The sequence below is a fragment of the Tubulanus polymorphus genome, chromosome 2 (assembly GCF_964204645.1).
Source record: "Tubulanus polymorphus chromosome 2, tnTubPoly1.2, whole genome shotgun sequence".
In the NCBI taxonomy this organism is placed as follows: Eukaryota; Metazoa; Nemertea; class Palaeonemertea; order Tubulaniformes; family Tubulanidae; genus Tubulanus; species Tubulanus polymorphus.
The window spans coordinates 1,537,819-1,553,606 of NC_134026.1; the positions used below are offsets into that span (position 1 = coordinate 1,537,819).

The 15,788-nt window shown below is 35.8% G+C and overlaps 2 protein-coding genes across 6 annotated transcripts; one reads left to right on the forward strand and one right to left on the reverse strand.

The window, feature by feature from the left end:
• Positions 1–120: 120 nt before the first annotated feature.
• Positions 121–12,488, reverse strand: LOC141900381 (arrestin domain-containing protein 3-like). 2 transcript variants are annotated; one of them, XM_074787257.1, is made up of 8 exons: positions 12,330–12,488; positions 5,757–5,889; positions 5,000–5,122; positions 4,186–4,415; positions 3,568–3,747; positions 3,031–3,231; positions 2,535–2,646; positions 121–1,940 (listed from the first exon to the last, which is right to left on the reverse strand). In XM_074787257.1, exons 2-8 carry the CDS (start codon positions 5,866–5,868, stop codon positions 1,624–1,626), a joined length of 1,275 nt encoding a protein of 424 aa, XP_074643358.1. In that variant the 5' UTR covers positions 5,869–5,889; positions 12,330–12,488; the 3' UTR covers positions 121–1,623. The 2 variants fall into 2 exon arrangements, with proteins under 2 accessions (XP_074643358.1, XP_074643357.1); XM_074787256.1 differs by lacking the exon at positions 12,330–12,488 and adding an exon at positions 8,928–9,029.
• On the forward strand, positions 9,259–15,603 carry LOC141900382 (uncharacterized). 4 transcript variants are annotated; one of them, XM_074787258.1, is made up of 9 exons: positions 9,269–9,377; positions 12,061–12,130; positions 13,264–13,299; positions 13,634–13,742; positions 14,025–14,108; positions 14,265–14,394; positions 14,580–14,662; positions 15,069–15,158; positions 15,239–15,603. In XM_074787258.1, exons 4-9 carry the CDS (start codon positions 13,653–13,655, stop codon positions 15,347–15,349), a joined length of 588 nt encoding a protein of 195 aa, XP_074643359.1. In that variant the 5' UTR covers positions 9,269–9,377; positions 12,061–12,130; positions 13,264–13,299; positions 13,634–13,652; the 3' UTR covers positions 15,350–15,603. The 4 variants fall into 4 exon arrangements, with proteins under 4 accessions (XP_074643360.1, XP_074643362.1, XP_074643359.1 ...); XM_074787259.1 differs by lacking the exon at positions 12,061–12,130 and having other exon boundaries at positions 9,259–9,377; XM_074787261.1 differs by lacking the exons at positions 12,061–12,130; positions 13,264–13,299 and having other exon boundaries at positions 9,263–9,381.
• Positions 15,604–15,788: the final 185 nt, after the last annotated feature.

The following is a 15,788-nucleotide window of genomic DNA, read 5'->3' on the forward strand; positions in this document are numbered from 1 at the left end:
CCTTATTAATGAGAATGAGAAATATCCTTCGAAACCTAAAAATATGAGATTTTTTCTATCATTAATTGCATTTAGTTTTATTTTTAAACGATAATTACAATATTAGTATTGTGTATAAGCATTCAAAATTTTATACGTGTAATTTACAAATCAATCTTGCGAAATATCTAAAAAGATCGATGCAATTATTACCAAAGGAATTATTACAATGAAGAGGCCATCATTCAACGATAACTATAGCACCAGAAGAGAAACTCTATTACTTGTATTTATTTCTATGCTGCTTGTGCTAAAGTATTATTTTTTGGTTGATTTATTCGGAGACAATGCCAGGAGCTTCTTGTGCGACTATATTCTCGTCAAGGAGGCCAGTAATAGACCTAAAACCAATTTTTCTTGGATAATATACACTGCGCTACACAATTTACCATTAATATTCCATAATCAACAATCTAATTTAGTTACCTCTAGTACTTTAAAAAATCAATCTACTTTAGTTACCTTCTTCAGTACTTAAAAAATTCCCTAAAAAGATAAATAACAAAAAATAATGAAGTTTACTAGATAAATAAGGCTGAACACCATAGATACTTTTAATAATCCCTTATAAATTTCTTTTATACGAATAATGAATTATTAAAAAGAATCGGCGGCATCATCTACGATAAGTATATATAATAAATATAGCACCCAGTTGAAGGCTTCGATAATGAACACACATTTTTAGCGCAGAATCAATATGCTTAGTTGAAAAATAATCAGATTTTGATTGGTAGACAATGAAAACGCATTTTAAAAAAAGGAAGAGTTCATGATGCCGCATATGTCAAACGAATAACATTCTATAATATCTCTCTAACATCTTTCAACAAACAAATGAAATATTCTTTATGTATATTATAATGTGACACCTTTTGTGACACGATTGGTTTTTCTGTCATGCGAACGACAATTTACATGTATGAATAACATTCGTAATTCAAGAAATACAGCTTTATACAGATTAGCAATTTACGATACTGAGCGTGTGTTTAATGTGTTTATATAAAATTAGTGGATCATCCGTTTAATGATTCGAATATAAAACATAGTAACGTCAAACGCTTGTTTACATATACATACCACCCCTATACAGATACACACATATTGGATATTACAAATCTGAATGCAAAAATGAAGGACGAGAAAGTCATATATATCCACTTGGAAACTGTATAATCTGGCTGTAATTCAGGAATTTTGTTCATCGCGCTGTCGTGAGCAAAGTCTATTATAATCGTCATCACTCCTTCGTCGTGTAGAGTATTTAAGCATCCCGAAATCATTTTCTAGACCAACAGATACATATCGAAAGTCTGAATAACGAATGACGAATGGCTTTCTGCTAATTGCATTACATATTCACTATAAGTAGATATACATATATTTGGTCAATATCAGGAGTATTCAAGTCAGCTCGTTGCGTTTGAGCCGTGGAGAAAGAATTTCATCCCCATCATGTTTGTAGTTATCATCAACTACATATCATAACCGATGCATTGTTTATAATTCCACAAGTCATGGTTGATAAACGTTACTCGTGTGAGCTGTTTATAACGCCTCATTGAAAATTAACGAATATTATTACACAGTCGTTGTTCGTTCTTCCATAACTTCAATTTCCTTCTCGGCAACAACAATTTCCGAGGTTTCTTTGGCGGTTATGCCAGCACCAGCAGCAGATGGAGAAGGAGACGCATCTTGATCCGTATCATTATTAGTCGTAGCCGCGTTATTCGAGTTTGTGACAGTCATTTTCTCATGCGGGACGCACACGTATACTGGGCGATAGAGAATCGTGTCCTCGCCGGCTTCCGTACCGCAAGTACCGTCGTAAACCTGCCCTAACTGAAATTCGGGACTTGTGTATAATCCACCTTCGACTGAACCAACTGCCGTATCTGAAAATACAACAACAAAAAAACATTTTCCTATAGATCATTTCATTTTGGAAACATAGATTCAAGGTTCAGTTTCTGCATTCATCAAAACCAAGGCAACATGATTGTGAAATTAACGAGATGAAAATAAAGAACAGAAACAAAGTCTATGTAACACAGTGCGAAAATAATCAAAACCATTTCTGATAATGGAATAGTAAAGTACTATTCATATATATAAGTGTAGAAGGTTAAATCATGTAAAAGCACAAAATGATGACATACGTAACTCTACGAGCAATCATGGGATGATATCATAGCTTAACTGTGCAACTCATACATGTCATACACGTACTTAATCCAATTTCATTTCGTTAAAGTCAGTAAACTACATTTTTCTTAGCAATAAAAAAATGCTTACAATACAAGATTCTTCCAGTATGGTTCACGGCTTATGAGAAATGCAGCAGTTGAATACGATAGAAATCTGATATTCTTATGTAAAGTTCAAATTAGAGCAAATTCAACGAAATTCCAGCGACGTTAATTCAATTTCTTATTTTAATAGTTTAATGCAGTATTCATCAACATCTTAAAAGGCAAGCATATACTTACCAAAGATCACTTCGGGTGGCTGCGTGTTTGGGATACGGAAGGGCACTGTCGCGATAGTTAATGGAAAATCAATTTGAAGGTCTTCACCCGACTTTTCTGCTCCTAATGAAACCTGCGGATAGAAATGAAATGGATTTTCTCTTCAAAAATTCGGTCAATAGTATCATAAATCTCTCACACATAGCGGAAAGACTAACGGGTGTTGTATCAATGTCACGAGCAACTTAATTATTTGTGAAAAATTTAAGTGGCAAAAAACCTGCAAAACCTGCAACAGCTGTAATAAATTATAAAATCGAATTCAAAACGTATCATAGAAATCACTTTACAGGAATAATTATCATATTCAAATTCGCGAAAACTACGTGTTTTCAGCCCTACATGGATCGCTGAATTAGGCCAGGTGCCGTTTGTATTTCTTCGCAGATTTGCTTATTCTGTCAATGAATATAAATTCAGATGTTAAGTCAGATATCTATCGTAAATGGCCACTTACTCGTAACACGTAATAGATCTGAATAACTTTACACACATCGACAATAGTTGTAGGCATCACAGGAACTTGCAGTTGCTTGTATAAATCATCTAACTTCTCCGTATGATGAGGAGGTACTGTTGGCCCTTTGAATTCCCATACTTTATGATGAAGCTCTTTCGACAGGCCGAGTACACCTTTGTTAATAAAATATTCTACGTACTGAAAAAGAGGAGAGTTTACATAACCATTATATATAATTCATTTCCCTGATAGCTTCCGCGATCAACCAAAAATTATTTGCGCTCAAAAAGCCTAGAACACTTTAGATTAATAGGATATCACTGAAACTTCGAAAATTGGTGACAAATTGACGCTAATTCAACCACCATAACTTCGGGTTCAGGACTCACATACGGGTGGTGACCTTTCTTCGAGTCCCACGCGTTTTAGAAATGTGTCTACTTAATCAAAAGAATTCCCAAAACATCAAAGAAGCCAAGATAATATAGTTTCTCCGAGTGATTTAAGATGTAAGTCTAATGTTTGAAGTCACACCTGTAACAGTCTGACTATAACCCATGTATTCTCATCGCTGCCATTCTGCACTTCACAACGTAATTTCATCTGTTCACCGCAGCAGTAAGCAGATCGATCTAAGTTCGCCATTAAAGATATTGGACCTTGTGAACAGCAGAAACAATACGTATTGCGCTGATCTTCAGCTGATATACTCGTCTGAAATTTATACATAAATCATGATTAACTCGAGATCTACAAGCCATTTATCGTTATATTTCAATAACCAAATCATCCGCACGATTACATCGAATATGAAATAAATGTCTGTAAAATGAGTTTTATTGGCCGCACAGGAAATGTTCAGACAGCAAACGAACGAAAATATTTACGTTAATGTTTTTCGTTCTACATTTCTTTTTAATTCTTTACAATTACTCTGAAATTGTGGCATCTTTTTGGCCGATGAAGAAATTTACATTCATCCTCTATGAAGATCTCTTATATCAACAACGATTAACTTCCAGGCAGACAACATATGTGAAGGAAGGGCCCGAGATTCGTAATTAGAAGGTTAATCATATCAACTCCATGTATCATCAGGAATATAGTTTCAATAAGTTTATGATCTTTGTTTTATGTAGCTAATATCCTTACCAGGTATCTTTCATCCATGCAGTCGATGTGTGGCCCAATAATTGTGAAATATTTGATCCCTTGCGGTGGAGAGGCGTATGGAATGTCTATGATTACACGAAGATAGTAACGTATTGTACCGTTTTTACTTTCGAATGAGCATGGCAGGGAACTTTCGGGGAGTTGAAATTCCATTGGAAAGCGGTGAACTCCTCTGGGTAATATCGGCGTCGGGCCTTCTTCGTCTTTACCTGAAAAGAACCAAGGTTTGGCTGTTCTTTTAAGTGATAATATCAATTCACGCGATCATCGATAGAAAAATCAACCCTATCATCCTCTACCTCGCTGCATCTAGACTATAAGATTAAATATATATATATGTATATAATAAGTATAGAACAGAAAACAAATAACGGAAGTTATCTCCTTCTAAGCAAGAAGCAGTAGCATCAGCAAAGAAGAAAATTCAAAGGGGATAATTATATACTTGTCATGATGAAGTCATTTATTATTCTACCGAAGTATAAAACAGACAAGATCGCCTTCCTTCTTAATTGTTATCTCAAAGGCAAAGCGATGAGGGCTGGGGTACAAAACGATAAGAATATAAATAACGGAAGACTAGCAGAACCAGTAGATATATATGGAGTTAGTGCATAGCTATTGATAGAATACGAAGCGAGCAGCAAAAAGAGAATTCATGGGAAAAGATCTATTGAAATTATAGATAAAGCTTGAATAAATATCTTAGGATTATATAAAATATACATACACGGAATGTCGATTTCTTTTAGAAGAATTTATATATGTATAAAATATAACTAACTACCCTTACCTTTTCCCCAAACAATCAGTTTTTCATCGAGATAAAGTTGATCTTCTTTAACGGTTCGTCGTTCACCACTCCTCATAATCTTCCACTCCACATGAGCCTTACCTCGCAAATTAACGCGAATTCCTGAAAAACATATCCATTTCAGACGAGAATGAATTCGAGCGACTCGAAGTATTCGAAAAAGTAGCTGAATAGTCGAACATTAATATTGAATGATGCAAAACAAAAATAGTAAATTTTCATCAAACCTTTTAAATATAAAGAATTGATATCGTGTTTGGAACGATTTATATTCATGCTGCGAGTATGTACCAAAATCTTATCAAGAGTATATACTAATCCTTTGTATTTGAATGTATTTTTTATTTCAATTTCCTTAAATTAATTCCAAACATTCTGGGTTTTACAATTCAATCCTGGGCAACATAATTTTTCGAGCATATGATTTAGTGGAGGAAAATGTGATGAACTATCCGTTTCGTTCACAAGGCTTCCAACCTCTGAAAAGTGCTATCAGTAACAAATCGAATGTTTTTCAAACACATTTCATTGAAATATGAAAGAAAATGTTAAAATTAATCAATAATAAACATCATCAAGACCCTCAGTAACATCTTTCATATTTCTGTACGCATGAAACAAATCTAATCAGTATTGGTAGCTGTGCAGATAGATTAATCCTTATTTTGAATCACTCAACAAACAAACAAATCAATTTAATGTGATTCTTTCATCAATATTCAACTATAGGATTTACCTTTGATTTTGATATTTTCTATATTTTCCACCAATATATTTCCTTTCAACTTCTCACCGGCGTAATACACATCTTTATCCAGTTCTATATCGAATCGTTTGATGTAATCCATCGTTTCCAATGTCAATATTACCTACGAGCAAATATCCACACATATTTAAAAAGCACGCAAAAATGCAAAACTATTCGCTAAAAAGTGTAGGCCTTTGTTGAACATGCACGCACTTATAGTCATAATCATATAATCCAACTGAAAATACGAAATTGACTAAAAGAGTTTTATTGTGGTTATGAAATGAGTAATGAGGGAATGTGCGCAAAAACGTTTTCATTTATATAATGGACCAGAGAATGTAAAATGCGCTGAATGTGAAAGCGTTTGTTAACCCGACAATTATAGAATTGTGGTAATAACTGAAGTGAACTTAATCATAAATTCAAACTCTTTAATCGTATATTCTTTACGAAGACACTATTGTATATCATTGCGCGCTATCGATGCTCAATCAAGCCTCGAAATGGATAGAACTACAGGGGCGGATCTAGGGCCTGATTCAGGGAAGGGTGCATCCCTAAAATAGGGAACATCATATAAAAAGGCACCTTCAAAGAAAGCTGATCGCAAAACATTAACTCATCTTTTGAAATACAGAGAACAAGCTTATGAACTTAAGCTTTTTGAGGTATCACCCCTGCACCCTCCCCTTGGATCAGCCCTTGAACAAATTTTTTTTAACCGTATTATTTCGGATTTTGATGATAAGCAAAATAATTAGCCCGGCACAGAATAGAAACAATTCGCACACAAGAAATCTCGGCCGAATTCTCTTGATTTTTTGCCGTTCTCCGGAATCAGCCACTTTACGAATCACTGCACAAAAAATACGTGTGCAAATATAACAATAAGAAACCATTGCTAACAAACTTTTCTAAAACGTAGAGATAAAAAACTCTTTGTTTATGATAGCAATACGATTAATGATTTATGGGACATAATGGAGATTCTTGTATCTCTATGGTTACATGGCCAGACGATACAGAAAATATGAATTGTTTATTGGTCACCGGTATTTAATCAGAAATCGAAATTTAATCTTTTGTTTGTCGTAATACAATCGAAAGCCAGACATAAAATTGTTCAGTTATACTTTTATTTGTGAACGAAAGTTACGTTACACTAAAAGAATTGTTTAGCATGATGTGAACCATTATATAAGCGCTGCTACACTTCGAAAATAGATTGCTGATATTGATGGTTCTGTGACACGTTAACGACTCGATAAGTCAGTGACATCATTTTTTGTAGACCGTAGCACGGATTGCCAGTGTATACCTAATATCAGACAGTGGAAGCATGAAACCATAAATAATAATATCCTTGATCCTTGGTCTGCTGAAGCCAAACTGGGCATTTTCCCAAAAGAAAATTGATTTCAGGCAACAGGCAGGGTTACGTTAATCACTCGATCAATTACGAAAGATGAGTGGCTCGACATCCTCGCCAAATTGCAGCCAACGTGATTATCTAAGAAAGATCTGTTAAAATAGGAAAATAGAAGAAGCATCGGTTTATTGCAGTCGATACGTATTTACGTTTAGGGCGTAAACCTCTAGTACGATACATGTAAATACGTACAGATTGCGATAGAAATTATTTCTATACCAATAAATCTATACATATTGACATCACTTGATTCAATATACAATGATAATTGGATGTTTATAGGTAAAAACCAGTCTCCTCACATGCTGCCATAATCGAATGAATGATAACAGTACAATACGACATAATTCATAGAATCATGAATTTAAAAAAAAATACGTCAGTATTATTTCATGGTTTCTACGTATATAAATATCCCAGATAAAACAGATTACCAAACATTGTAGAATTATGCGCTAGCAGTCCATTTTCTAAATTGTGACAGCACTTAAAAGGATTGGATTGAGATTGTGATTATGATTGTGATCGGGACCATACACCATACAGATTACTAACAATCAGGCGATATAAATAATAAATACATTCTGTGAAATTCGTCCAGCGGAAATGGGTGAACGGGATTCTTCCCGAATGCTTCTATTTCGACTAAACGCGATATGGCTGGAAAAAAGCTTCACTATTCTCTATTGTATAGATTCAAAATATCTTTATGACTGGACGGTTGATTCAATTGTATATGATATAGTTTATGCTGATCTGATGTCGTTAGCTTTATTTTGTCGGTATAAATGACTGTATTGCGGAAATGGTTGTGTTTACTTGAAGCAGCAAACTGCAGTTGTGTTGACAGTGCGTGCTCAACTGAATGAATGCCTGTCGCCGCAAATATCCAGCTATATTCATGGATTTTTTTCATTGCCTGTTTGACTGATGTGATTGAGCATCGACTTTTTCGTGAATCGAAACAGAATATTCTTCGAATCTGATACCTTGAATGAAAACGCGTTGAAAAAAAAACAAATAATATACATGTAGTAGTAAATATCCTCCGGGAACACCACCAAAAAGTTTCTGTAGAAAACCGGATTAACTTTAATTAATGTCATTATTTTTTCATAAAATCGCTCAAAGGTATACGTGTATATTTGACTGATGACAATTTAAATTATTTCAAAACATATTTTCGTTTCATTTTGTTTAATTCTTTAAATGTTCTAACAAAGTATATATAATACACCAGTTTTAATACAACTAAAACAAATTACTCGGTATATTGATCTTAGAGTGACGCTAACACGCTTCCTGGTCAGACGATTCTAAATGTTTTTCCATGTAATATCGATCGAACGATATCGCAGACGAGAAAAGAGCAAATTGAATATACACACCCAATATAGATATCGTGAAAGAAGTTAACAGAATTGATCCTAAAAACGCTAAAAGCCGTTAGCAGAAAAACATCCGCGAACAGCAGAAAATCGATGTAGAAACGGCGGCGATGAGTAAAGTGTATCTCTGTGTAGGCAGAAAATTTCTAACGAAATTGTCGATAAATTTCTAAACAGATTTCAGGTTTTATCGTGTACTGTGTACTGATGTCTTTCGCAAGCTTACTTCCGGGTAAATAATTCATAATTAAAAAAATAGAAAACATCTTTTTGCAGGTAAGATATTTCATCAACTGCTTCATCGTCATTATGATCATCACCATCCCATTGTTACAATACCTTTTTCTCGCTATAAGGAACATCGTTCTTACAGGTGTCGAAGAATTCACACGAAATTACGAAATCACTAATAGCCTCAAAAACCTGAGCCGATATATCCGCCATATTTGCAATTACTACATCGGCGTGATACGTGTGAATTGAACTTCGAACTTTGAAACCAGGAAGACAATTTTATAACAAAACAAAAAAAGAATATTGCCGACGATTTTTCAGAGAAAATAGCTCAATCGTTCGATTGAAAGTACAATAAAAAACCATTACGAAAACAACGCAGGCCATAAATCGATGCGGAAAACTGTTCGGTCCGGCATGTCTATTTCAATAATTCACGACATGTTCGCATGCAAAGACCGCATCAACGTCGAGTTTGAGTATGAATTAATGAACACCAGCTAAAACGGGATATCTGCATAATCCGCTCAGTAGCGGGTGATCGCACTGAGAATTGTACGTAAGTCGTGGGGTTGGGGGTCGGAGGTGTACGATATACCATCAATATTGAGATTGATCTCATTCCGCATGAAAATCTATACATGCCACAGATGTGTAAATATCACTTCAGATTTTATAGGTGTATATGATCAATTTTGCACATAGGCTAGACATATACAAACATATATATGTCTATATACCTGGCTTTTTAAAAATGAGTTTCCAATGAAAATACAAATAAATCCTGTGTAATATTGAGCGCATATTCATGAACGATTTCTTTTTTGTGCATTTCCATTAATGAAAAGTTTTCAATCGAGGGACGTCTAATCAGTCCATCCCAAAGAACTCATATCAAGGGTGGTTCACCGCATATTCGATATAGAATACATAGTTGGCATGGAAAATTAGTTTCATCAGTGCTTAACAAGCTCATCAATAGCCGTGTAAACCAATGGCTCATTAGATAAATCAAGTTATGATGAATCAATGCATCTTTACGAAATAATAGCAATGAAAGTAGGTGTCCGTGACTATTTGGGAAATTTACGAGATCTCTTGAGTTTCATTCCAGTAGCCGAATCAACCAATAACCTGACCAGCCTCTATTATACCATTACCGATAATTGCTATTATACCCTTAGGTTAATAGTCCTGGCGCCCTGGGGTGTCAAAGTAATGAGGTTTTCGTCACATCTTCGCATTCAGCAGGCTGACGAACGAACGGACAGAATTGTTTTCGTGCAATGTTCGCAGAGATAACTGACGTTGACCAGAATCCCTCAGGACCCGTCCGTATCTTCCAACTCCATCCCCAGACCGCAGAGCTCTATTCCTTTCACCAGTTAGATAACAACCAGTACACCACTCTCAAAATCAGGCCAAATGGTTAATTGATCTCGTCAACAATCCCATAAATCCCTTCCCACCTGCTCTATTCTCATGCACGCATTCCACCAGATCACATTTCACCGTCATGTCATAATCTACATGTAAACAGTCAGTTACAGTGGAATATCATAAATTCCATCATGTATTCTTGAATCGGAATTCGGCCCATCCAGTCTATCGGATTTTTCCTTTTTCGAGTTCTGTCATCCGACAACTGAATGAGTTCTCCGCTCTCATGTCAGAAAGAAAGAGAAAACGTTTAGGTCAAAAATGGCCAATATCGGCTACATTTATGATTACCTGGACATTAATGAATGTTTAGTCTGTGTATATGACGTTCTATTTGAGATGTCGGTGGGGGTTAACGCATCGTCCATACATAAATACACGATCGATTTGTTGATCTTTCATCGTGTACACAGCGGCGGCCAGTTGGCGTACAGATTATCGATGCACTGGAATAAATTGAACTGTCAACGCCGACATGAAAGCCGGCACTTATTCTCAGCCATGTAACGAATACGTACCTGAAAAGCTTTCGATCAAAGGATGCACTTAGCTTAATCACGGCCATGTCACTTTTATTGGTAGCGACAGAATTTACATGTAGAATAATGCGCTACAAAATACCTAAATATAGAGGTATACGTAACTGTTTTGGAGAGAAAGATATATTTCTAAATATATACGCATTTCCTTGGATCTTTTCATCAAAGAAACTCAATTTGCTCAACACCCAGGCGAAGCGATGTAATACATAGATTTAGCAGTTAAGGTGTAACTGTTTGGAATCGCGTTCTCTCTACGGTTTCATTATTTACACGTATATACCAACTCGAGGGGATGAGACAGGGGAAGTAACTTGTGCTTGACCCACGGAATCATGAATGAAAAATGGCACGCATTATGAGATTAGGACAGGCGACAAATTTTAATTGTTCATCAGTAAAGCGCATAGAATGGAACCACGAAGGTTTCCATGACTACAACATCGGTCTCACGGCGTTTCATTTGGACCCAGGTTTTAATTATCAGCCCGTACTGCAAATAGATAGAAAGATCAGAGATAACTCTTTTCATACATGCGACGCTATTTCCATTAGTTGACGACGAGGGATTTACAAGACAAATACCCCAGCGGACATTGTCAGTAACATTTCCATCCGTACCATGGCCGCAAGCGAGCATAAAATGTAACCTCCCCATGTACGTACGAATGAAAACATGTACATAACATTTCTCATGATTCGTTGCGTATACGACGGAAATACCTCAGCTTTCAGTATTGCTTTTATAGTGAAGAAGAGGTAATAAAAAGCAGAAAAATTGCGCATCATGAGATTTACCGTTCGCTGAAGAAACGCATTAACCGAGTCTTAACGAAATATAAAACACATCAAACATAATCGCATCACAAACAAAAGCTGATTATTCTCTCGGCGAATAATACGATCAATTTTCTTCAAATTCTCTTGTTTAATGCCAGTAAATCGGTGATTGCTAAGAAAGGGCACGCGGTATGATCCTTCGAAGAATATTCCAGCTTACAATTTCAAACTCATTATCAAACTATATTTACATATCGAATATCTAGATTTTCACTTTACTATAAAAATGAGATACCTGAGAAAAATGCTGAATTTAGTAGACCAAAAGAACCCAAAAGCTGTATTCAGACATGATGAAGGAGATATACTTTTTAACACGACAGCATCTAAATATTAGGAATTACTAAACGGCACGTCCTGTTGTTGATCTCTGAGAAATAAATTTACATCACAATTCTCAAATCGATCGATCATTTCAGCTACCACGCAAAGACTACCGAGAAGGTTTTCTGAAATTGAAGTCTGCCTATACAGTGCACAGATAAGAAGGTACTGAAGCATTAGTATCTGCAGAACATATACAATCTAGGCTGCAAGTGTATTACTCATAAACCGTACCTTTAAATAAGAATGAATTAATCCTTCGTTAATATAAAATTTCTTGCCAATTCATTGTCTTATGTCACTGAAGAGAATATATACTGCAAGCAGCACAAACGCACACGCGCTGTTGCAGGAAGCTACTTACAGCTCCAATCAATAACGCATCATCAGCAACACATACAGCGACTCGCTTCAGGTTTTACTGTGTACTCACAGCAATCACATATCCTTATTCACTTCTATTTATCCGCAATTTTAAATTGTTCCGTCCATATTGGTGAGAGTGGAGAGATCTCCTGAAGAGGAACCTAGACGCGCACAGCTGTTCAACCTGTACTTACATGTTCACAGAACATCAGCTTGTATTATGAGTCGGCGTATAGGCTACCGGTACTGGAGGTTTCCATGGCAGCGTACTGGTGTCCTCCGAGCTAACATCTGGAGCAATATGTAATTGCTTTTTATAAAAAAGTCCAATTTTTTTAAACGTTGGACTTGTTATACAATTACCAAACCACCTGCCATGCAGATTTAATCAAATTGTGACAAGAATTCAAATAATCATTTGTTGGATTTGCCTGGAAAAACGTAAATGCATTTAGCCTAAATAGTTTCAATTTAAATTTTTTCTCGGTTTTTTGTTTTCTCATGGATCGTAGCAAGTGGGTTCGCCCAACAATCCAATGTGAATCTGCAGGATATAAATGCCCCGCGTTAAAGCTCAATTAGGAGAAGATTAATTAATTATTCATTCAAAGCTGATTTCAGGGAAAGCATTTTGGAATCAATATAGTTAGTATTTCAAAATTAGTCAGTGTCGCAAAAAATATGGATTCGAACCCATTTCATCATTTGATCTCCATCGTAGCGTGTCGATTGCCGCGCATATCTCTTAGCCAATCAGACACGAGTCTTTTGACCGCGAAATAACTTCCAACCAATCAGAGAGCAGACTTGTGCGGTGAATGAGAATCTATCAATTCTACCGCGCGCGACATGACATATGTGGAGCAACCAGGAAGTGTACTTAATTCAAAAATTCTGGACTAAGATTTTCTACGTTCTAATCTAATTTTTAGGGCTTTAAAATCAGTTTTTGAGTTAAAGTTGAAAAGGTAGATATATTTTACTGTATTCAATGTATATTTATCCATACTTACAATCTCCGAGACCTTTATACCGTCCAACTTATCAATCGAAATAACCAACTTCATCATCCATGATCCTCTTTTTTACCATTACCAAGAAACTTTAAGTTTAAGGTAGACACGTAATGTCTGGATGTACCGGTACCACAAGTTGGTTATACTACGATCGTAGAGTGACGGAGATCTCTGTGGAGGCAACCTCTGCCAGGGCTGGGTTAAACGATCCTCCAACCAATGGCCAATCAATTAAATTAAATTCCTTTCAATCAGAATAACCCCATATTTGCTGGCTGCTTTTCAGAAACTAGCTCATCAGAGCCATGAATTCTGCTATGCTCACCAGTAAACAAACAGCTTCAAGTGGACAGGAAGGTACACCAAAATCAATGATTCTACCTAAGAAAGAGCAGGTTAGTTTCTGTACGGTCTGTGTCAATAACTTGGGAAGTAGGATTCAGGATTGATTGTCTTCAAAAATTGAAGGCTGAAGCCATGTTTTGGTTTCACTTTTCTCTCATTAGGCCTTGCTAATTTGTTTAGCTCGGTTGGTTTTGGTTTCACCTGTGATTCTCCATCACAAAAATCTTTCAGGTTTCTTCGATCATTTCTGGTTTTGTGTTTGTCAATGAAATGCCGAAGACTGAGGTATATCAGTTATTTGAAGAATCGATGAATTTTATCATCTTTTTCAGTCACTCACTGTTGGTAAAAACAGAAAAACATTGCAGACTATTCAACCAACAGCAACACGATCCGAATCGGCCCATAAACCACACGTAAGAATTAAATATCAACGACGTTTCTGAAATGTTTATTCTAATCTATGAATTTTGATACTTTTGCTAACAGTGTACAAACAATTCTGAGCTATATTAGCTTTCGTGAGACCTGGTCTTGACCGTCATTTACTTGATGTTGTTTATGGCTTGCAGGTTAAACTGAATATCAATCCTCTCACGCCTAAACGTGTCAATGTTTATCAAGATCCGAAGAAAAAAGCGAAACAACAGGAATCACAACAAGATGCTGATTTAGCAGAAGCCCATGAACTGATGGTCCAAGGTGAGTACTACTTGTTTTCTCAATCAATTCGATACCAACTTCCTTTGTTCTAAATTACACGACCTTAACTCGACAATAAGTCGTCATCAAATAAGTTGTCACATTACTGAAATAGCTCGGGTATATATTGAAGAGGATATTTGCAATGAATAATTCACCACGTAATCAAAATTTCAATTTCACAGAAACGATACCTGAAACATATTGGAAGGAAATAGCCGAACAAAGACGGGCTGCATTGGCTGAAGCTTTACAAGAGAATGAAAAGGTAATTAATCATGTGTGATATAAGTCGTGATTACGCAAGCATTTTTGGGTCTTTGCTCGTTTGACATGAGCCAAATGTTAACACAGGGTCAGTAAAATTATTGCGTCTGAATGCTTATTGGTCCTGGAAGTGACTCACCTCGCTTGCCACAGCATCATTTTGATAAAATTTTAGTGTGGAGTTTATGGTTTAAGTGTGAACACGCTCTATTTAGATAGAGGCCAAATTTTGCTCGGTCCGGGCGAGTTTGACCCGGGCCAAATCGTTAGCGTGTGATTGCGACTATTGAAAAATCTAAATCAAACTGAAATTCAGTAGAATGCGCTTTAGATAATGAATATCATTACAATTTCATCACTGATCATCATTTTACTATAAACCCTTATTTCGTTATTGTTTTTTGCAGTTGCACAAGTCGATTGAAAAACTCGAAATAGAAAACTCTGAATTGAAAGAAATGGCCGACCAGGCCGAGTATTACGCCGGAATCATAAAGGTACTTGCTGAGAATGGCTTTTATCGTGCGGTAATGATGTAAATGATTCTCTATACTCCTTATTTCAAAACATTTTTCAGACATTATTAGAAGAACAGAATGATTCGGGACTCGGTTCTGATCTTCACGTCACTCAGGAAGAGATTGAAAACGCACCTGATAACGATTCCAAGGAAGAATCAGATGATTAACGATAACTCTTCACTTTCTGATATTAACCGTATAGTTGTGATATAAGTGCATTATTATGGCTGAAAAACTCTGTAGTCTCTGCAATTTTCAGTATTTCTGTATTCTCAAATTCGATGAGTGATTTGTTTTGAAATAATTGGTATCAGTCAATATGATTGAACTGGTTTGCATTTATTTTTTTGTGTGGGCAATGTCTGGTTTTGTATACTTTTTCTAAAATTGTGGTGTGAATGTATTTTTAAGGATTTAATAAAAAGTGATCATTATCTTCATTGTTTTTTTGGTATCGGTTTACTTTAATACGGATTCGATATAACATGCAGGAGGATGATGTTTTATTCATGGAAAAATAATTTTGATGGAATGAATGGTGGTCAGATAGACTTTTGAAAGAGGACTAGAAAGCAGGAGGCAGGGGGATTTTCACGATCATGTTAG

Bases quoted from the DNA above. Each gene is read 5' to 3' on its own strand.
- LOC141900381 (XM_074787257.1), bottom strand. From the start codon at position 5,868: ATGGATTACATCAAACGATTCGATATAGAACTGGATAAAGATGTGTAT. The intron at 3,748-4,185 runs GTAAGGATATTA...TATAAATTTCAG, and splicing joins GCATGGATGAAAGATACCTG to ACGAGTATATCAGCTGAAGA. The intron at 3,232-3,567 runs GTGTGACTTCAA...CCTCTTTTTCAG, and splicing joins TTATAGTCAGACTGTTACAG to TACGTAGAATATTTTATTAA.
- LOC141900382 (XM_074787259.1), top strand. From the start codon at position 13,653: ATGAATTCTGCTATGCTCACCAGTAAACAAACAGCTTCAAGTGGACAG. The intron at 13,743-14,024 runs GTTAGTTTCTGT...CATCTTTTTCAG, and splicing joins TTCTACCTAAGAAAGAGCAG to TCACTCACTGTTGGTAAAAA. The intron at 15,159-15,238 runs GTACTTGCTGAG...AACATTTTTCAG, and splicing joins ATTACGCCGGAATCATAAAG to ACATTATTAGAAGAACAGAA.